The sequence below is a fragment of the Lygodium microphyllum genome, chromosome 18 (assembly GCF_053477565.2).
Source record: "Lygodium microphyllum isolate KBCC chromosome 18, Lygodium_microphyllum_v1.1.10, whole genome shotgun sequence".
Taxonomy (NCBI): domain Eukaryota; kingdom Viridiplantae; phylum Streptophyta; class Polypodiopsida; order Schizaeales; family Lygodiaceae; genus Lygodium; species Lygodium microphyllum.
Genome location: NC_141152.1, coordinates 46415248 through 46438404, shown reverse-complemented (window position 1 = coordinate 46438404; position 23157 = coordinate 46415248). Strand labels below are relative to the sequence as shown.

At 39.3% G+C, this 23157-nt stretch overlaps 1 protein-coding gene and 1 pseudogene across 1 annotated transcript; one reads left to right on the top strand and one right to left on the bottom strand.

The window, feature by feature from the left end:
* The first annotated feature begins 2566 nt into the window (after positions 1–2566).
* On the top strand, positions 2567–4794 carry LOC148020833 (protein DMR6-LIKE OXYGENASE 2-like; annotated as a pseudogene).
* A 13939-nt stretch (positions 4795–18733) lies between these two features.
* Positions 18734–21112, bottom strand: LOC148020832 (phenylalanine aminomutase (L-beta-phenylalanine forming)-like). Its single transcript, XM_087698636.1, has one exon. The coding sequence runs from the start codon at positions 21029–21031 to the stop codon at positions 18881–18883; it is 2151 nt and encodes a 716-aa protein (XP_087554762.1). The 5' UTR covers positions 21032–21112; the 3' UTR covers positions 18734–18880.
* Positions 21113–23157: the final 2045 nt, after the last annotated feature.

The window sequence follows — 23157 nt, the reverse complement described above, 5'->3', positions numbered from 1 at the left end:
GGTTACTGCACTTGGTTTATAAATGGGCATGACCTAACAATTCACAAATGAGAAGATGAAGGGGGTTTTCACACGTATCTCTCTAGATCAGATGGCACACTTCACAATAGAGCAAATTTAAAGTTGTCTCAATCAACATTCTTACATTTTACCTTTGTTTGCTCAAATACGTCGATCTCCAGCAGGCAGAGTCAATGCCCTAGGTAATTAGCCATAGAGGGGGGTGGCTCAAATATACCTCACTCGATTGGTGGAAGTAGTGACTTTAATAAATGTTGTGGAGAGCCGAAGACTTCATCTCCTCATCATATGAGGACTGCTTTCAAGGGGTGCTATGAAGATATAGATGTGATGACCCCATGGCTAGTTGATAGTTTCTCTTACATCAAGGAATTTAGGGAGGGTGACTCTTGTGGTTGTTGCAAAGATCTAAATGCAGTGCCCCCCTCTCATCAATGGAGTGAATGTCCATCACTTGTATTGGCTACACCTATAATAGATAGTTCCACTTCTATTACACTAGGATTTGCTAACTCATTTGCAAGTGGTACTCCTATAGGTGCCACTCCTATAAGTATACTAGATATATATAGATCTTTTAGTTATGCTCAAGACTAGGCTTCTAGGTGGGGAACACTATAACCTAGACCCACCTCACTAATGCATGGATACTTAGTGGATATGTCCATTGGTATTGTATACATGAACGATGAATGAAAGAGACTCATAGCACATATGCATGAGTTGTGGCAGAAGGCCTTTATGTGAAATCTATTGGATAACTGAAAAACCATGGTAAAGGCTAGCAAGGACCATGTGATAGTGTCCTTGTATGAGGAGTTCCTAGTGCCTTCAGCTATGAATGATTGTATCTCCACAGGATGGATCATGGGGCAAATACGCATCTACATACCCCGCAATGGATTAAATGCATGAAAGGTAGTAATGAGTAGCATAGGGAAGCGAGAGTGCCTAGATCAAGAGGATTAGAAGAAGCTTAAAGAGAATACCGTTTCCTCTCTACAACGATGGGTGGAAGTGATGCATGATCTTAAGAGTGGCAACCCAAGGATCTACCTTGAGGATTTTATAAATTCTCTATTTGTTATGATGGATTTCTTATTTTCTGTGTTGCTCCTACTAATAGACCTAATTCTAATTGTACCAATTTATCTTTTTTGCTGTAGCGGTTCATCACAATTTGCAATCGTATATGCTTCGAAATATGATATGTAGGAAGACATAGTCTGATTGCACTCATCATTAAGCTTTATGCATGTGATGGTCTAGTATATCATGCCTCTTTTGATAGTGCAAGAATTTTTTAGTTCTTATGATGCATTGTCCGATTTGGATTGATGTTTGGTTTTGTTGCAAATCCCTTTCAATGATCTATTGCATTGAGATGAGCTTTTGGATAGCAACTAGCTATAGGAGCTTGGATTCTTGGAGCCACCCTTCTTTTTTTTGGCCTTGAGCTCATACACTTTTTCTAGCTCATTGTATGTAACTTACTCTTATACATACCTTCTTTCATCATTGTATGTGGTTCACATTGAGCAATATTTATTGATACTTTTCTTATTATTGTTTTACCCTATTGCTCACTATAGTTCTATGTTAGTCATGTTATCAATGTGCTTTTTTGGACAATCAATGAATTGATTACTTGTTTTTGGCAACATGTTTATAGTCTATCGATTCATGATGCATCGACTTCTAAACTTAATTGTATGATCAATTGTAAATGTAATGTGGAAGAATATTGAGACCATGTGGTAGAATGGTGGCACAACTGCATGCAGCCTTGCTCACTATTACAATCACTAGTAGTCTAACTATATAGTGGTACCAAAAATGACGATTCTATGGTGAAGCTAATTGTAATGTTTTTAGCGATGGGAAATTTTTTCGATAGACTAAAAATATCACTACAAATATTGCTATAAGCACTATATTGTGTGATATTTTAAATTCTATAAGTAACCCCTTGATATGGCAACTTTCTATTGTTATGGAAAAAATGTATAAAAATCATATTTCTAAAATCCTTTATGTTGAATCCACATGATACATCTATATATTTATCAGTGACCCCCACCCCTCTCAGCACCGAGAAGACGACACAATGTCACTCGTTCATTCGAGCTATTTTAGGCTTTTTATAATTTTTATACTTTTTGTCTTGGAGTTGCAAATATTAAATCGAATTTCGCTGGATTCTGGAACTTGGAAGCTTTAGAATGATTGCCTGGGCGGGGCCCTGCTTTAGAGACAGCCTTCGAGAATGCGAATGCAGCGTGATTTTGACCTCATGGCGGCCGTTGCCTTTGGGCGTGAAGCACATTGTCAATGTGGTGCAGACTTCGAAGAAAGAGACCAAATTGAACTTGCGAACGTGGTGATGCATCGGGACTCATTGAACTGCAATGATTCAAGTGCAATGAATCTGCAGCATCACCAACCTGAATTAGAATTCCATCCCAAATCAAACTGCTAGTTCGCTGCACGGTTATATAATGTATTCACTCGTCGTTGCCGCAGCTCACAGCATTCTCTAAACTGATCGATATTCAATACTCGGGTGTTGCGCCAGCTCGGTTGTCCGCGTCGCACGTGCAACTGCGCCAATGGCGGCCAGTCGTCGCATAAGTGGAGTGAAAGAGCTGGTGGATGAAACTGCGGGCGCCGGCGGGCTCCTCCATGTCCCGCCCATCTATGTCCGCCCACCCCATGACCGCCCGAGCTCATCCTTGGTCATGATCGATGACGCCCCACCTGATGATGATCACAAACCCTTAATATATCATCACGATACCCAAGAACTCCCTGTCATCGACTTGGCTCATCTGGCAGGAATTAACAGTGCTACCTCTACCGACAAGCGTGTAAGTGAAAGGTCCAAAGTTATTGAAGAGATAGGCTGCGCTTGCAAAGAATGGGGATTCTTCCAGGTGAGTCTGCTCTCCAAACGCTTCTAGAGCAACATGCGGGGCCAGAAACTGCATGGATGGGCATGTTTGATTAGTTTGCTATATGCGCATGGTTCTCAAAACAATTTCATGTTGCAGGTTATAAATCATAATTTGCAACCTGCTGTCATCCAAAGACTTCGTGTTGCTGCATTAGCTTTCTTTGCTCAAAATGCTGAGGAGCGAATGCGCCTGCACAACCCTGACTTTCCTTCATGTGTCAATTATATGACAAGCTTTAACCCACAAAAAGAGTCAGTGAGAGACTGGAGGGATTCTTTACGTTTTGATCGTACCATTGGCGAACACAATGGATTTCGAGAAGCTCCGGATATTTGCAAGTAAGATCGCAATATGAGAGAGAGAGAGAGAGAGAGAGAGAGAAGCACGCATGCCTATATATGTATTCAAAAGTGTTCACGGATATACCTCGTAACCCCTCAAGTTATTTGTTTAATAGTGGATGCTTAGAACATCCCTCAAGCAAACGGAGCATAATGCATTAGCACTTCCTCCAAGGAAAAATAAGTCGGAAAGCTATGGGAAAAAACATAATGCATTAGCACTTCCTCCAAGGAAAAATAAGTCAGAAAGCTATGGGAATAACCACTTCGATGGCTATAATGCCAGAAAATCCCACCCTATGTAGAATAACTTTACACACGTGTGCTTAAACACTTCTTATATGCGCGTATGTATAAACATTCCTAAGTACAAGCATGAAGTCTATATGTATACAACACTATGTGTGTGTGGGAGTTGGACTTGCAACTATATGTGCATGCACAGATTATCACTCATCTACATAAACATGTCCATGACTAGTTTAATCAAATGATTAGACCTTTGTGTGTTGTGACATGTGTTCCAATATATAGAATCCGAAGCAAGAGTAAGCCCTTGATAAATAACTAATATGTCTTTTTGTGATTGTAAGCAACCACTCCTAGGGTATGTTGAAGACATCGATATTCTTTGGTCAAAGGGTTTAGAATATACAAATGTTTGAAGCCAAAGTAGGCCCCTTACAAATACTAATATATCTTTCTCTTATTATAGGAAACCACTCTTGGATTATGTCGAAGAAATAGATGTCCTTGGACAAACAATTTACAAGGCCATATTTGAGAGTTTAGGCTTGGATGAAGAGTACATAGACAAGATGGTGCCGAGGATTCCTAATCTTCACATGGCAATAAACTACTATCCCCCTTGCCCTCAACCAAGCCTCACGATGGGTTTAAGTAGCCATTCAGATGTGAGTTGTTTAACTATTCTGCATCCAGATGATGTGCCCGGTCTAGAGATCAAGAAAGGAGGAAATGGATACCTGCAATACCTATTGATCCTAATGCCCTGATAATTAACTTGTCTGATCAAATTGAGGTATTGACTTTTGCTCTAGCTACTTTTAAGATTGAGTCAACCATACTTGTTATTATTTTGGCTACTTATATAGTAAAAAGTACTTAATTATTCTTATTGTGATATTTTATTGTCTCTTCTTAATTGCAGATTCTCTCAAATGGGAGGTACAAAAGCATTGAGCATAGAGTAGTAACAAATAAAAAGAAGGCTCGAATGTCCATAGCTTGCTTTTTTGGACCCACTAAGGACACAGTTATAGCCCCTATTCCCAAGTTTTTTGACAAGGAAAATCCACCTCGCTATAGGGCAACAAGCTTTGGAGATTATTTTCAAAACGCATGTAGTTACAATCTTCTCCCTGATCGTGCTACATTAGATTTTGTAAGGATCTAATGCTCAATGTTGTTATGCATTAAGTACAATCACTCTCATAAATTGAAATAAATTTGATTTTGGAAGGTTACAATGATCAAACCTTTTCATTGGATTCCAAATTTGGATATTGACCTATTCTCATTAATTGAGATAATTATTATATAAGTGTCAAAAAAATGATTGAAACTTTTAGTGTCTTTATGTAACACTATGATCCAATGCACATGTTGTAACTCTACCTAAACAACATTCACTTATAAACACTAATTTGAATATAACAATTTCAAAATTTTAGGTAATGTTGTTTTTTACATCAAAGTAGCATAGTCATTACACTTAAAAGGTACAATACATAGTTGAAATAGATGTCTTAGTAAGTAAAGTGGGCATCAACAACAATTGCTTATATTATAGCTTTCTTTTCTTACTATATAATTGAGATCTCTCACTACAAAAGAATCAAAGTAGATGCGGCAGACTAGTTGTGAATACATGAGTTTGTTTACCTACCGAAGACATAACCCAATTAATTTCACGTGGATATAAAACAAAAGAAAAACTCTTCCTAACTATGTGCATAAATGCAATCAAAAGTAAAAGTTTACATGCGAGGTTTCAGGTATTGTTTATTAAAATCACCATGGCATTGTAATACACCCAAAAATTTTCAACACAATCATGCATGACTGTGCATTATTTTCACCTCCTCACATGTGAACCACCAAATATTTGCTCTCATATATGTTTGTATACACTCATCTATGCTTCAAATAATTTACTTTACACATTTTTAAATCTCTTTGATCTAAAATATTTTATTATAATCTAAATGCATTTTTTTCTTATTTCTATTGAACTAGTATTGATTCTTAGAATTCTATTTGGATTTATCCTTTTTTTTCAACTTAAATGATTTTTGTGAAAAAATGTAATCTTTCATTTTTTTTTTATTTATTACTAATTTTTTTCAACTTATTCCAATTTATTATTACTTTACTCAATTTATCAAGAGTTAGCATCAACTTTTTAGAACTATTATTAAATTCTTGTTTTTTTAAACTTTATTTTAATGTATCTTTTATTAACCAATTTTAATATCACTTAATTATGTTGATCTCAATAAACCAAATTTTTCTAATTTTTTATACCAAGAATATCCCTCAATTATCTCAAATTTGAGTAAGATTTTTAGCCAAATTAATTTTAAAAATTTTGTCTCTTTTTTTAAACATGTTGTATTGGTTTCTTTTATATGAAAAAGATAAAAGAGAGAAAAAAATCGGAAGGGTTGGTTAATTCTTAGAAGGGTTAACAAAGAGAACCCCCTAAAAAAGTTCTCTCTCTCTCTCTCTCTCTCTCTCTCTCTCTCTCTCTCTCTCTCTCTCCCATAGGTCCCTCCTCACAAAGTCAACTCATATTGAGGACAGAATGTTGTTGAGAGTGAGAGTGAGAATAAAAGAGAGAGAAAAATAGTGAAGTTAGTGAGATTACATAATTGCAAGATAATGGTTGTTCAATATCATCATCTTTCTTACAAGTATCATTATATTAGTGTCTTTCTTCAACTATCATGGCCCCACAAAAAGAAAAGAGGAAACCCAAAAGTATATTGTTCCATTATTTATATGCAAGAACTTTACTTAGAAGCCATGTGTCTCATACAAGATCAACCACGAAATTCCTTAAAGGAAACAATGAAATACTTAGGTCACTGACTCACAATATCTAGGGCTAAATACTATGCAAGAAGATTAGAGAATCCCTCCACCTGATAATTAGAATCTTGGGATTAGTGGGTAGATACAATATGGTTGGATCGAATAACCCAAGTAACTCTCTTATAAACCCGCTAAGCTTGAGTCATGGCCATGTTGAGCCTTTCAGCCCAATGAATCCTCTACATCTCATACTCTAAGTTATTGATATGGTGACATGCATGCAATGGTTGGGAGGCATCATGTATTATCCCATGTACTACACCCACTGGTAGGTGTTGAAGAAGTGGTCACAAGGTGGAGGGAAGATCCAATCCATTCTCCAAAAAAGGTACTCTTATAGGGGTGGTGTAGGTTGCACTATGGCCCTATGTGGTAGACCAAGGGGAACATAGCGCAAAATTTCTTGTACATAGGATCTCGAAATAAATAAGAGAGTTTTTTTTCTTGATTATTTATAAGTTTTGTATATTTGAGTCCTTTTTATTCATAGATAATAGAACGATCCTTACAAAAGTTTATAAACTTTTTATAAGATACTTAATATTATGTGTCTCTTATTTTATTTCTAACACAAGAATCATTTTTTCAAGAAGTGGAGAGAGAGAAAGAGGAGACAAAAAACTATAGGAGAAAGAAGGAAGAGTGCAGAAGAGAGAGAAATAGAGTGACAAGGAGAGAGAAATACTAGAATAGGAGAGAGAAAGAAGACATTGAAGCTATGAGCAAGGAAAGAGAAGAAGGATAGTAATGTATTAATGTGTCAAAAATGAGAAAAATTACATGTCCTCTCCTTTTATACCAATGTCAGTGTGACATGGCATATCATTAATATTATTCACACATTAAATCCTTATTATTCCCAGCTTCTTACAATCCATCCCTTCCCAAAGGTTTTTTCCCTAAAAAACAAACATAGAAAGACTGAAAAAGGATGGATAAAACAGAGTATTACTCTATTTTTTACAGCTTTACAAATAAGAAAATGAATGAAAGATGATTGACATATGGACTAGAATGAAAGAACAAAAGTAATCCTCAGCTATATACATGAGCAAGAATACTTTAAAGGTATATGGAGCTATAAAGTCTTCAATTGATAAGCCTAGAATGAAGTATATAGCTTGTAGGGTAAACAAACCCTGCTGAACCAAATTTACCATAACTTCTAGTAGAAGTGTCCAAATGAGGCATGCCACATGTGAAAACGTAGCTCTTGAAGCGTACTTTGATCCTATGTAAGTGGCTTAATTCTAAAAATTAGGCACAATAAAAATTGTTCTAAAATAGCATGTTGTCCTAACCCTGTCTGCACCTTAACTAGCTCCATAAGCAATAGGCTTCAGCCATCAATGTATCCCATAGGAAATGAAATTCATCTAATATAGAATGAGGCCCCCAAGAATTTTACTCAGGTGGTAAACCTCTCCATTTGATCAAATATTTGATGATGGAATGAGATCGAAGCTTCTTCTCATGCCGACCTATAACAGCCTCTGGGATGTGCTGAATAAGACCTTCTTCATCAATAGGTGGCAGCTCATCAATTATATCAACTGGATAACCATCCAAAGGCTTGAGCTGACTAACAGGACCATAAAATCGATGAGACTTGGGCACCTTCAATAAGACCAATTCCCCTTCTTGGAATTCTAAAGGCCGCCTGTTCTGATTAGCATACATCTTCATTTGGTCTTGAGCTTTCCTAAGATTCATCTTACACTGCTGAAGAAGGGTTTGTAGTCTTTCCAACTCTTCTTTCCCATGAGGATTGATTCTCTCATTAATGATGGCTGTGGGTAAGGGCACCTTATAGACATACATAGCCTCAAAGGGTGAAACTCCAATGCTAGCATGAGTGGAGTTGTTATAGGAAAATTCAGCCAGGTGTAACCAAGAGTCCCATTAATTTTGGACATCATAGCAGAAATAGTGAAGATAAGTCTCTAACCATTTATTTACTCTTTCTTTCTATCCATCAGTTTGTGGATGATAGGCCGTCGTAGAAGGAGCCAATTTAGTGCCCATAGATGTGAATACCACTTGCCAAAAGTTACTCATGAACTTTGAGTCTCTATCATGAACAAACAGATGCGATAATCCATATAGTCTAAAAATCTACTCCATGAACTCATTGGCCACTTGAGAAGCAATAAACTCGGTGTTGGTTGGAATGAAATGGTATGCCTTGGTGAGTCTATCCACTACCACATACTATCCATCCCTTCTTGGTAGTTTTGGATGATTTTCCCTCAATTTCAACCTTCATTTGATGGATGAGTGGAATATACAACCATAGAAACAATTAGTTTAGGTTTCCACTAAATTTTCTCCCCAAGATTAAAAATTAGGAAAGGGGTGGGTTGTGAGGAGGGGGGCTGTTTGGGATACAAGCTTGAGAGAGAGAGAGAGAGAGAGAGAGAGAGAGAGAGAGAGAGGGAGGCAGAGAGAGAGAGAGTGTGTGTGTGTGTGTAGTTTTGAGTTACATTGATAGGAATTGATAATATGTGCTTGGCTAGTTTTTTATGTGATACTATTTATGTAGACATCTTCTCCAATGCAAGCTATGATGGTGCATGGTAGCCCAATAAGTCCCCCTACATAGAACAATGAAATAAATTATCAAAGGGATGTAATGCTATGATATGCATCAATCAAATTTTTCTTCTTGTTTCTCTTTTGGATAGGAATTGCATTTTTTTGTGAATGTGAAAGAAAATATGCTATCAATTCCACACATACATTTTAAAGTTTTCAAGTCTCCTACAAGATGCCATTCAACCAAGTATAGACCATACTCTTCAATCGAGAGCATCTCACCATGTTCCTGACAATCGATGATGCTTGGAATGCTTGTGTGCATAAAGAACAGTTGCAGCACCTCAAATGTTTCCTTAGGAACTTCAAATGTAGCGAGCCACCACACATGGCGCTCAGATTGAACACTAAAGTTCCCTGGGTTGTTCTTCTCGAATTGTAAAGCTCTATTCATCAGAGTTACACTGACTCTTTCAAGCTTTACTCCTTTGACAACCTCACTTTCATCTAATTTTATAACAAACTACAATTTACCATTACATTCCTCAATAGACATATTGTAGTACATTACCATTGCCGACTACACCTTGTTCAAATCTAAATGGTAATTGTTGAGTTCAATGAACTTCACTTGATATGCATTTCTGGTCCCAACCTTTAGTGTTTCCACACATTGAACATACATGGGATCTCCTATCAATCCAAAACCTTTGTATTAAGTTGCCGTCAAGCCTCTATTAACTTCAAAGGTTGAGGAAGAGGCACGATTCTATTTCTCTTCAGCACATGACCAAACGTAGCCTTCACACCTTTGAATATCTTTGAGTAAGTCGTTATGCTAATACGAGCCCTATCACAAATAGATTGTGCATCCACAGTTGAGAACTCATTTGACACATCTTTAATGTGAACTCAATCACCTTTTCCTTCACAGCCTTAAACTTAGGATTGCTCAAACCGTTTTCCAATGTACTTGCTGTGATGCTATATTTGATGAGAAGACTATGGGTGGCACATGGTCGTCAGATGTTTCAGATGATACACAATCTTTGCTTAGTGCATTTCCTTACTTGCTTTGTGATTCTACTAATTCTGATGATCATAAACCTCCTTCACCTCCAAAGAAGATTGATGAAAATTTGGAGATCTATGTTGATCTTCCTATTGAGATAGAGCATGGATTCTATTCTATTGAATATGATGTCTTTGATGATGCTATGTCTGTCCAAGAGGATCCAATATCGTATATGGAAGCTATCAATTCATCTCAAAGGGATCAATGGCAAGAAGCTATGCAAGCTGAGTACGATTCTTTAATCTCCAAAGGGACATGGATTCTTACTGAACTCCCCCCAAATCGTGTTCCTATCAAATGTAAATGGGTTTATAAAACCAAGACCAAAGCTGATGGCTCGTTTGATAAGTTCAAAGCACGACTTGTTGCAAAAGGTTACTCATAGATTGCAGGAGTAGATTATCAAGAAACATTTTCTCCCGTTGTGCGCTCCACAACTGTTCGTATGATTTTGGCTTTTGCAACACTATTTGATCTAGAAATTCACCAAATGGATGTTAAAACGGCTTTTCTCAATGGAGATCTTGAAGAAGAAATCTATATGGAGCAACCTGAAGGTTTTATGATTGCAGGAAAAGAGCATCTTGTATGTCAGCTTCATCGTGCCTTATATGGATTGAAGCAAGCCTCTCGTGCTTGGTATATTAAGATTGATCAGTTCCTTACATCTAAAGGTTTTGTTGCATGTTTTGCTGACCCAAATCTTTACATAAAAAGGGAGGACAAATATTTTATTATTCTTGCTCTATATGTTGATGATACTATTCTTGTGTCAAATAATATTGCTTTCTTGGATGCTATGAAGAAGCTTTTATCGACTGCATTTGAAATGGTGGATCTTGGTGAGATACATTCTTGTTTGGGTATTCAAGTTCAACGACACCGAAAACAAGGCATTCTTCTTCTTCGCCAGACAAAGTTTATTAATGATATTGTTAAGAAGTTTGGGTTGACAAATGCGCACTCTGCTAACACTCCCATTCTTTCAAGCTCTACCAAGGGTACATCTACAACAGGTAATGAAGAATCAGCCATTCATCAACCTTTTGCTAATCTTGTTGGTTGTCTTCAATTTATTGGTTTAAACACAAGACCAGATATTTTATTTGCAGCTAACTTTTTGGGACAGTATCTTTCTTCTCCTTCCACTATTCATTGGAGTACTGCAAAATGTATTCTTAAGTACCTCAAGGGTACTAAGGAATTTGGTCTTATTTATCATCGTCGAGAGGATTCTTCTTTATCTTCTTCAACTTCTCTTGACCTATTTGAATATACAGACACTGATTGGGCAAGTTCATAGTTATCCATGCGATCTACAAGTGGGAATTGTTTCTTTATAAATGGATGTTTGGTTTCTTGGTCCAGCAAGAAACAACGATGTGTTGCGGTTTCTACAACTGAAGCCGAATATGTTGCTGTATCATTAGCAGCTCGCGAGCTAGTTTGGCTTCGACAACTGCTTGCAGATTTGGGACATCCTTCATCATCTAGTACACCTCTTCGATGCGATAACCAAAGTGCTATTAGTCTTACCAAAGACTATATACAACATAGTAAATCAAAGCATATTGCTATTCATTATCATTATGTTCAACATGAAGTCAAGAAAGGTTCCATTATGGTGGAGCATTGTCCCAGTGATCAAATGGTTGCAGACATCTTCACAAAATCTCTTAGTGAAGCTTGCTTTAGCTCATTAAGACATGAACTTGGTATTGTTCCAAGTTCTTGTCTCACTGATTGAGGCATGTATCATTGTATTCAAGAAAGCTTTATAGTAAATCATTTTTTTATCGTAGGTATGTGTAGGGGCTCGGGTTTTTCCCTTGTTCTCCCCAAGGGTTTTTTCACTCGCAGACAGAGACCTTTGTTTGAGTGGGGATGTTACAACTATATATATCATCTCTCACTTGACTTGGGTCTCACCTATATATACTAACTCTACATCAATATGAATCATTCTTTGGGAGATGTCTTGTGTATCTCTCTCGTACTCTCTCTCTCTCTCAACACCCTCTACCTCACTCGATGCACATGCTTCGACCGATCCATGTATTTTAGCTGATCCAAGTGCATCAGCTGATCTGTGTGTATGCATAGTGTGTGGAGTACCTGTTAGTAGAGGTGTACCAAGGTTTGGTGTGCCAAGGTTTGGTATTTGTGTGGCAGTGCTAGGCAAAGATGTGATAGGTGTCCCAGACATGGCACTAAAAATCTCCTCTGCAATGGGAGGGCGACCAAGATAACTAGTCATCTCCCCCATGAATTGCTTCTTGTTCAAAAAACCTCCAAAAAAACTACTAACACCTCTAGAAAACTCTGTTAACGTGTGATTCATGCGTTCCAACTCAGGATCAATACTGGAAGATCTAGGATCATTCCACATCTACACAAGCAAAAATCCATTATTATCCTGCGCAAATAAAACATATTACATGCTACGTCTATACCTGCATCTATACCCGCGTCTGTTAGTATGTCTATATACACGTCTAAAAACGCGTCTAGATTATCAGCTAGATGCGCCTACAGAAGCACAAAGTCGGACCATATTTTCCATAACTGTTATAAAAAATGCAAAAAAAACCTCCATAGATTGTCTGAAGCATGTAAAGAGAGAGAGGAAGAGACAAACAGACAAAGAGAAAGCAAAGAAGATTGAGAGAGAGAAGAAGAACTCACCTTATTTGTTTGTTCCAACGGGTGGCGGCTAGGTTGCAAGCTCCTTGTCCTCCTTCTCCCTTCCCTTCGTAGGTTGCTTGATTTTTCTTCTCTTCCTTACTATTTGGCTCTTGTTCTTGACTCTCTAGCTCTTCCTTTCTCCTCTTTTTACTCTTATTTCCTTCCCTCATTGTCTTCATGAAGTGATAGATAGACATGATTAGTGATGTCGAGCTCGAACTGCACAAAATGTGCAAAAAACGCTAGAAAGCATTAGTTTGAAAAGAAAGCCATAACTTTTTTATTAAAAAAATTATATTCACGTGGCGCATTAGTAATCGTATGTAATTGCGCGTCTATATGCACAAATAAAACATATTACAGATGCTGATAGACACGCAATTACAATTAAACTTATTAAAATGCTAGCTTATGGTTGTTTTTGGATCAACATGGCCTTCCTAGTCTTTCAATATCGAAATGTTTATCTCCATGTTGTAAGTATCAAAATATTTAGGAAATATGACATATATACCAAATGAATTCATATATGTCCTTATGATTCAGATGTAATTATGTCGTCATCTTCTACTAGTATGGAACATGATAAGTCAACAAACAGTACATCCTCCAGTGAGGACGAGACATTGCGTCTTCACAATCGAGACGCTTGGCTACAATGAAAAATCAAATGTATGTGTGATCGTTGTCGAGAATGTTTTTTTCGAGCACGTGGAATCACAATGTTACACCTCAACATGTATAGAGAAAGGGACCAAGAAAAAGACCCAGTAATTTTTACTACTTTACTTGCACAAATATTATGGGTCTATGTTGCGTCTTCACCATTAAACAAAACTTCCTTTTTTTTATTGAGCAAGATGCAGTACCACATCCTTAAATGGTCCCTCTAGGGCGTCGAGAGGCTGCAAAGCGTCGATGCGAGGAGGCAGAGTCCTCAATAAGAGTAGAGATTGATGACGACGATTGCAGCCCTCTTCAAATGCCCCATCAAGTTTTGGAGGAAGAGATTTTGGACAACATGGTGCACGATCTATTTTTCCATGAGGTTCGGGGGGAGGGTGTCACTAGAGAGACAGATGCCCCACTACACATAGCATCGAAAACTCCATTGTACGAAGGTTGCACATACTTCGTTCTACATGCATCTCTCGAGATACTGAACTTACAAACCATTTATGGATGGAGTAATACTAGCTTAAATGCATTATTGAAGTATGTATCATTTGATATAATTAATTCATAAATTCTTCTAGATAATATTTACAGTTTGTTAACTCTATTTGCACAATATATGCAGGTTATTGTCACAAATGCTTCCAAATGAAAATAAATTACCAACAAGAAGGGAGCAAGAAAGGTGTTTCTTGACATCTCTTGGAGGTCTCGATTATGTTAAAATCCATGCATGTGTCAATGATTGCATCTTTTTTCGTGGGGATTATGCATCTGCACAACACTGTCCTATTTGTGGTGAACCAAGATACAACTGGGAGATGAAATCAATGGATGTGCCTCGTAAGGTTTTGCGACATTTTCCTATTATTCCATGTATTCAACTTATGTTTAAGTGTGAATCTATTGTGAGACTCATGTCATGGTATGCTAGTCACCATTCAAGTGATGAAAAGTGGAGAATTTCTTCAGACACACCAACTTGGCAACACGTAGATAATTTGTGGCCTACTTTCAAAGAAGAGTCCAAAAATTTGAGATTTGGTCTAGGATTAGATGGAATAAATCCATTTGGCATCAAAAGCACCTCATATAGTGTATGGCCAATGGTATTAGTAAACTTTAATATCTCTCCATCCATGGCAATAAAAAAACGACATGTAATGTTGTCCCTTTTGATTCCTAGAAAACACAAAGTAAAAGACATGAACGTTTACTTAGAGCCTTTGATCGAGGAGCTAGGAATACTATGGAGAGGTATTGAGGTGCAAGATGTGAGTGCATCATTGTCCTCTAGAGATTTCACTTTAAAGGGCATGCCATTGTGGACCATGCATGACTTTTCAGGCTCTGGAGAGTGTTCACGTAGTTGCATACTCTATTTTATTCATTCTTACTCTTAATCAAATATATGTCATCATTAACTCCCTTATTTCTATAGGTTTAACTACATCAAGATATCATGCATGTCCAATTTGCGGTCCCTCTCTGGTTTCTTCTAGACCGACACGCTTGAAGAAGGTTATCTATGACAATCATCATCGTTTTCTTCCTGTTGACCACCCCAAATATGCACCCCCCACTAATGGAAGAACTCCACAATCTTTGACCATTCAAGATTGGAAGGACACTTGGATACATGCCAATGATCATCCTCAACTCGGCATGAGTCGGTAACTAGTTTACTTCTTTTGTTTGTCTTTAAATTACACTCCATTATGAGAACGAGAAATAATATATTGTTTGTGCCTTGGATTCTCTATATTTTTTCGTCTCCCATATTGGACTGAACTCAAGATCAATCACCTATTGGACCCCATGCATATATTCAAGAATGTTGCCTCTACATTATGGGATCACTTAATTGGGGCTCGTGATTTTGTCAATGTAAGGGAGGATTTACGTAGCATTGGACGTATGAGACGAGCTTGGCTATGCATCGGACCGAGAGGAAAGATCGAGTTACCACGTGCACCTTGGATGTTGTCGAAGACCAAAGAAAAGATGGTGAAGTAGCATATATGTAGCTTTCGAACTTCCATAGGATATATAAGATGCCTCAAGGGAGCCTTCATAAAGAAAAAGAAAAGAGGTGTGGAGCAACTATCCGGTTTGAAGTCTCACGATTGGCACAAAATGATTCAGGTAAAGATTTTTATAGCCATAAATATATTAATTAGTGGAGTAACTATGTAGACTAATTAATAATGTATGAATATTTACATACAGTTCATCCTTCCTACTAGCATATCCCATTGTGTTTCAAAAGATGTACATGATATCATTTACAAGATGGGTGAGCTCGCGAGGTATGTATATATTATACTTATTTTTTAGTTTACATATTACGTACATCACGTAGTAAACCCGCTTGAATTTATGGACAAAACTAATCATCGTTCTCAATTGCATGTTGGTAGATTTGTGAGTTGAAGGAAATCGATCCAAATACATTGCAAGAGGCTCAATTATTATCCATTGAGGTGGTTTGTTTGGCGGAGGAAACTTTTCCTCGCTCCATTTTGACTACTCAACTACACTTACTCGTACATCTGATTAATGAAATCGCAATTCGTGGGGTAGTTCATGGAAGGTGGATGTTTTTTCTAGAGCGCTTTATAGAAACCCTAAAATATTTGTAAGGCAAAATGCATGGATCGAGGGAAGCATGGCTGAGGGGGGTTGGTTAGTGCAATCATCTCTTGTATAAATCTCTGAATATCTTACTAAAGTGGACTCCTTTTTACCATGACTATGGAAAGATGATGAAGATTTGACGATGACCTCTATAATACCTCAAGAAAAAGGAAGGAGCAAAGTGCTAATGAAAGAGGAACTTCATAAGTTAAATGTATTTTGTGTGCTTAACAATGAAGTAATGAGCAAATGGGTGACACTATATAAAGAAGCAAGGGCAAGAAGAGTAAGCAAAAGACAAGCATTTCGTGCTAGATATGGACGTAATGTCCCATATCCAGAACATTTAAGTGCGCTTCCATGTCATATTGATATAGATTGGCTACATGAAAAAATGGAGAAAATGGAAAAAGAGGAGGCAATGGATATATCCCAAGAGGAGTGGGAATACGCACAAGGTTGCTTATCAAAGCTGAGACATACGTAAAATTAAATTATCTCTAGTTATATATGATATAATAATTTCACATGTTTCATCTTTGACTAAATCATTAATATGATCTCAACAATGTACTACTAGTGCACATTGTTCAAATCTATTTGATGTGAAGGCAAACATTTTCGAACTCAACGTATAGATGATAAGAGAAATACCCAGGATTGTGGTATCCTTGCAAACTTCCAAGATACCAATGGCACCATGGAAGGTTATTGTGGCTTGATCCAAGATATTTTGAAGCTTGACTTTAGGTGATTTTATATATATATACTAGATGTGAAGTGGTTTAAAGAAGCAGTAACAATGGGTGAGCATTGCACAATTAGACGTCATCCAAGTGGTTTTGTAGTGATTGACTCTACAAAATTTCACCAAGGCAAGAATGACACATTCGTACTACATCAACAATGCGAGCAGGTATATTAGAAGCTATTTATTTTCATATATATCACTTCTTGATACATTCTCAAAATACAATAAATATCTAAGTTGCTTACTTTTTGTTTTTAAATGCAGGTTGTGTATCACCCAATGGTAAACAATAACCAATGGTGGTACGTCATCCCCATATCTAATCGTTCAAAACCAATATATGGCAATGCTACCAACATAGAGATAGTTGATGACAATCCAACAATCAATGATGATGTACATGATGATGCCATGATCGAAGATATACATAATGCAGTCCAAGATGATCCCCGTGTGAGGATGTTCAAGGAAACGCAGAAGAGGATAACAATATGGTTGTAGATGATGATGAAGAAATTGAGCATATGGCAATCCATCTGACAATGGGATAGACTTATTTGTTTCATTGCCTATAATTGGTAACATACACCTAGAAGTAGATAGTCTAGAAAGGGCCGATCTCATTGAAGATGAGATTGATTATTCATTATATTAGCATATAATTAGCTTTGAATGATTGGATGTATATTTGTAATACTCAGAAAGAAGTAAAGTTGGTAATGTATTCTAAAAAATACTAGATGTTAAGATGTTTGATCATTTTAGGGACTTTATGAAAAATGAAAAATTTGTGTGTTTATTTTCGCATCTATAAGCGCATTTAAAAACGCGGGTATATAGACACGTTTTTCGCATCTATATACTAGCGCCAATAGACGCGCTGATAAACACGCCCACTATTTCGCATGTACAGTGCGCGTTTATAGGGCCTTTCTCTTGTAGTGTATTTCATAGGAGTAAGAGATGAATAATTACAATGCACATAATAAGTGCTCATACTATTATGATTGTCGCATTGCCAAGCTTGCTAAACCAATATACCTTTATCTGGAGATAGATTTAAAAACTACTTTGCATGTTTAAGGTAGAAAAACAACATAGATTGCTCCAATGTAATATAAGAACCCCATAATACACCATGATTATTGCACCATATAACTCTAGAGACTTTTCCATTTGTTGATGCTTGGATGGGTTGACGTGTGGAATTAAAGTGTTCTAATAAAGGTCCTAAAATTATACCATCATGTATAACATTCAAGGCGTTGCACATTTTCCCAAAGAAAGTGGCATCTCTTCAAGGAAGACATATAGAAAAAGACAGGGGCCTCCTTCCATAAGGGTTTACATTAACATAATTGATCACACTGATCACCATCACAAAAGATTTCAAATTGGCAACACTAGCATTGGACCCAATATGCATATTGCTCACTGGCATGGGATTATCTACATATGCTGTTGCAAAATTATAGATTCTCATAACTTGCACTTCTTGGTATAGTTTTCACTCCTAAAATATAAGTTTTCCACTCACTCGTTATAAAAACTAAGAATACCGTCCCATTATCAATACATTGTCATGTTCGTGTACAATATAGAGACCTATTGAAAAAGACTTAGCAACACTAAATAGTTCCAATAACTCCATGATATTTTGGAAATTTAAAGAGGTAAGAAAGCTTTTGGCACACAAATCACAAGGTAGAAAGCCTAGTTGTACCTCATCCAAAGGAAATGTTCAACACAATTGCATAGACTACTCTTAAAAGTTAAGTTATTTCATAAATGTAAACATTTGAAACTTGTGACACTGGACCCTTGCACACAATATATTTCTTCATATATGCACTCTGTCCTCCCATCTCTATGTTAGAATCCTCACTGCAATGCCAATTGTCGTTACCTTTACTATTATCGCTAATTTACATGCCTTCTTATGTTGCGTATGTTAGGATTGACTAAAATTTGCCTCTGTATTATTTAGGTAGATATAGTCCAGAGATTATTCATTACAAGGTAATGCTAGGCCCAATAATGTGCCACCATTATTGCACCATACAGCTCAAGGCACTCTCGTTCGATGGGCTTATGCTTCAGCAGGCTGATGTTTGTCAAGATAACCATCGAAGCATTTCAATAAAGGTGTTACGATGGTGCCATCATGGATAGCATTGAAGACCTTTTGAACATCCTCTCCGAGGAAACGGCACCTTTGCAAGGCACCCGTCGCGATCTCAGTGTTGAGCTCCTTGCGCACAAATTTATACAGAGGATAGGCTTTGGATGAGCGTATCTTGTTAGTGCCTGTGTTGCAGCAAGCTGAGGCGGTGGGCTTACCATTACTATATGTAGTGGAGTTACCATTACTGTATTGTGATGATTTACGACCACTTGTTCCATTACATGTGGTGCTGGTGCTGGTGCTGGTGCTGCACGTCTCATTCAGGAAATTTTTCCTTGCGGCGACAAGAGCTGGCGGAAGGTACTCTCGGAGGGTCTGCTTGAAGGAGTAGACGTCATGTGAAGCAAGCGTGCCTTCCTCGACACGATGTAAGAGGATGGTGTTGAGGCGGGACATGAAAGGGAGAGAAGCATTGCCCGGGTCATGAGCGTATTCGAGCACATTGAGGTGGTCAACTAGGGCAAGGATCTCGGAGGAGATGGTAGAATCGATGTCCTCTTGCGGATGAAGGTTAGTAATCTGGAGGACATTTTTAATGGTTGCAAGCACCGTTGAATGGAGAGACTCTTCAAGGTGCCGAAGGTCTGCAGCTTGGCAGATGGCGACAAGGAAGGAGGCAAGCATCATCTTGAGGAGGTGGATTGCCTCTGCAGTTTTGCGAGCTGAAATGAGACCAAGGGAGTTGATCTCCTGATTGTGCTGCTCCGCGCTCTGGACGTGGGTGGTGACCGGGGCGGCGAGATGCAAGAGCTCGGACAAGTAGGACGCAACCGCGATATCCACCCCTTTGAAGCCGAAGTCCAAGGCGAAGTCAGGGCCATACGCCAGGTTGCTGGTGAGACCATTGTTTGTGACCTCCAACATGAGCTCCGTGAAGTGGGCAAAGATGAGCTTTCCTATGGCGGCGAGAGCCACGCGAAGACCATCCATGGAGAAGCCAATGGCCGTGCCTTGGAAGTTGGCCCCGTGAAGCGCGCGGTCACGCGCGGCGTCTATGAGGGGGTTGTCGTTGACGCTGTTTGCTTCGTTCTCCACAGGCAGCACGGCCTGCTGGATGGCCTCCAGCTGGGGGCCGAGCCAGTGTGGGATGGACCTCACAGCGTAGCGATCTTGCTTGAGGCGCTTCAGAGCGTTCCGCTTGTAGATCTGGTCCCCCCGCTCGATGAGCTTGCTGCCCTGCATCAGCCAGCGCATGGTGGCGGCGACCTCAATCTGGCCGCGATGGTTCTTCACCTGGTGCAGCACCGGGTCGGCGAACTCCGAGCGGACGAACATCACCTCGCAGAAGAGCGCGCAACAGACCTCGCACAGCAGGAACAGCAGGTGGGCATCGTACACCACGAGAGAGGCTTCGGCTGTGGCGAAGGAAGTGCCGTTGGCCAAGGCGATGCCTTCCTTGGCGCCCAGCTGCACGGGCTGCAGGCCCGCGAGGTTGAGAGCTTCGCCGGCAGGAATCTCTACCTTGACGCTGCCGCCCTGCTCATGCGGGTGCAGGAAAGCTTTCACAGTGGGGCATCCCACCAGAAGGCCGGCCATGTGGCAGAGCTGTAGGAGGTCACCAGAAGCCGTCACGCTGCCTCTGAGGGGGCACTTGGGCAGGATGTTGCGGTTGGCCAGGGTGGCCAGGGACTCCAGCACGCTCCAGCGAATGCCGGAGAAGCCCAAGAGAAGGCTGTTGAGCCGGATTGCCATGGCCGCACGTGTTGTTGAGGCCGGCTGAGCCCCGCCGCGATCCGGCCCGAAAAGGCCCACGGTGAGGAAGCGCACGAACTCCTCCTGAAGCTCCCGGACTTGCGTGGTGCGCTTGTCGGAGCAGGCCCCGAAGCCCGTGGTGATCCCGTAGATGTCCTTGTCAGCGGCCACGGCCATCTCCACCCACGACCTGGACTCGTCCACGTCAGCCTTGCAAGCCACCTCGTCCATCACAATGCTGACATTTGGACGCCTCCCCACGGCCGCAATCGAGGCGATTGTGAGATCTCTGCCGTTGAGGACCACCGCATTTGTGCTTTCGTACTCCTTCAGGAGCGACACGAAAGACGCAATGTGGGCCATTGCTACGTCGGCGCCTATAGCTGGTCACTTACACCGATTGCGCTATCAGCTGCAATCTCACACGCGCGCACGCCGAGGATTCACCTGCGCAGCTGTGAAGAACTCCAGGGTCGCACCAACCACCTTATATACTTTCATACGTACGCGAGGGGCTGTCGAGCAGGAAGAATTCCGTCACGTTTTTCATCTTCGAGACGGCCGCCTCCCCGATTGGCAGAATCAAAATGAAACAGTCCTTCTCGATCCAGTATGGAAGGCCATCTCGGCAGCTATCGCTTGTCCTTTTTGGCCCTACATCTCTAGTCGTTCTTAAAAGATTTACTTGTCGCGTCAAGTTTTCTCGGAGGAACACCTTACCAATCATGTCGCCTGAAGACCAACAGATTTAAGAAAATCCTCAATCTAGGTGGAACCATAGGCATCTATGGAATAGTCAAGAACGTGAACTCTCACCTGCAATGATGGAGCCCCTTAAGTGGGATTCGATCCTTCGAGTCGAATCCATGGGATATATCCCATTGTGATATTTTTGCCAAAAGGCGAGAAAAACGTATTATTGTAAAAAACGATAGGGATCTTTGCAGAGATTACTTGAAACGTTACATTAAAACACCTCTATATACACTACAAGGATATAAGGGTATAGCGACGAGAAATAGTGGCGTCGCTATTTGCATCATTACAAAGGAAAAAAACGCGGGCCGAAACCCGAGCGCGTCATTTTTCGCGCATTCACGAAAGAGAGAGCGAGAGGGAAAGCGAGCATCTTGCTGAGAGGGAGAGAAAGTGAGAAAAAAGGAGAAAGAAGGCTTCTCACCGCCACCGCCGTTCGCGAAGAAGAGGAGGAGGTGTACGGAGGGCGAAGAGGAGCCGCCAAACCCTTCTTCGAGACTTTACGGTGAGTGCATTATCCATTCTTGCTTTGCTTTTGTATTTTCTCTCTCTTTTACTTATTTTTTGTATAATTCGTGTGTATTGAGAGAGGGAGAGGAAATAAGAGAGAAAAAAAAGGGAGAGAGAGAGGGAGGAAGAGGAAATGAGAGAGGGAGAGGGAGAGGGAGGAAATGGGAGAGGGACAGGGGGAGAGAGAGAAAATGAGAGAGGAAGACACTACAAGAGAAAGGCCCTATAGACGCACAGTGTACACGTGAAATAGCGGGCGCGTTTATTAGCGCGTCTACTAACGCTAGTACATAGACGCAAAAAACACGTCTATATATCCGCGTTTTTAAACACGCTTAAAGATGCAAAAATAAACGCATAGATTTTTCATTTCTCATAAAGTCCCTAAATATGATCAAACATCTTAACAGCTAGTATTTTTTAGAATACATTACCAACTTTACCTCTTTGTGGTCTAATATAGCTTACTTAATTGTACTTCTTTGTGCATCTTGGTACATTGTTCTTTCGATGTGTGCATTCAAGTCTAATACTATAACACAACAAACGTTATATGTATCACAAAAGTAAATGGCTCTTAATTGATATTTTAGTTATTTTTGAGTATTACAAATATACATCCAATCATTCAAAGCTAATTTTATGCTACAACGAATTATCAATCTCATCTTCAATGAGATCGGCCCTTGCAAGACTATCTACCTCTAGGTCTATGTTACCAATTATAAGCAATGAAACAAATAAGTCTATCCTATTGTCATATGTATTGCTATGCTCAATTTCTTCATCATCATCTGCAATCATATTGTTATCTTCTTCTGCACTTCCTTGAACATCCTCGCGAGGATCATCTTGCACTACATCATGTATATCATCGATCATGGTATCATCATGTACATCATCATTGATTGTTGGATTGTCATCAACTATCTCTATGTTGGTAGCATTGCCATATATTGGTTTTGAATGTTTAGATATGGGAATGATGTGCTACCATCGGTTATTGTTTACCGTTGAGTGATACACAACCTGCATTTAAAAAACAAAAAGTAAGCAACTTAGATATTTATTATATTTTGAGAATGTATCAAGAAGTAATATATATGAAAATGAATAGCTTCTAATATATCTGCTCGCATTTTTGAGGTAGTACGAATGTGTCATTCTTGCCTTGGTGAAATTTTGTAGAGTCAATCACTACAAAACCACTTGGATGACGTCTA

Bases quoted from the DNA above. Each gene is read 5' to 3' on its own strand.
- LOC148020832 (XM_087698636.1), bottom strand. From the start codon at position 21,031: ATGGCCCACATTGCGTCTTTCGTGTCGCTCCTGAAGGAGTACGAAAGC.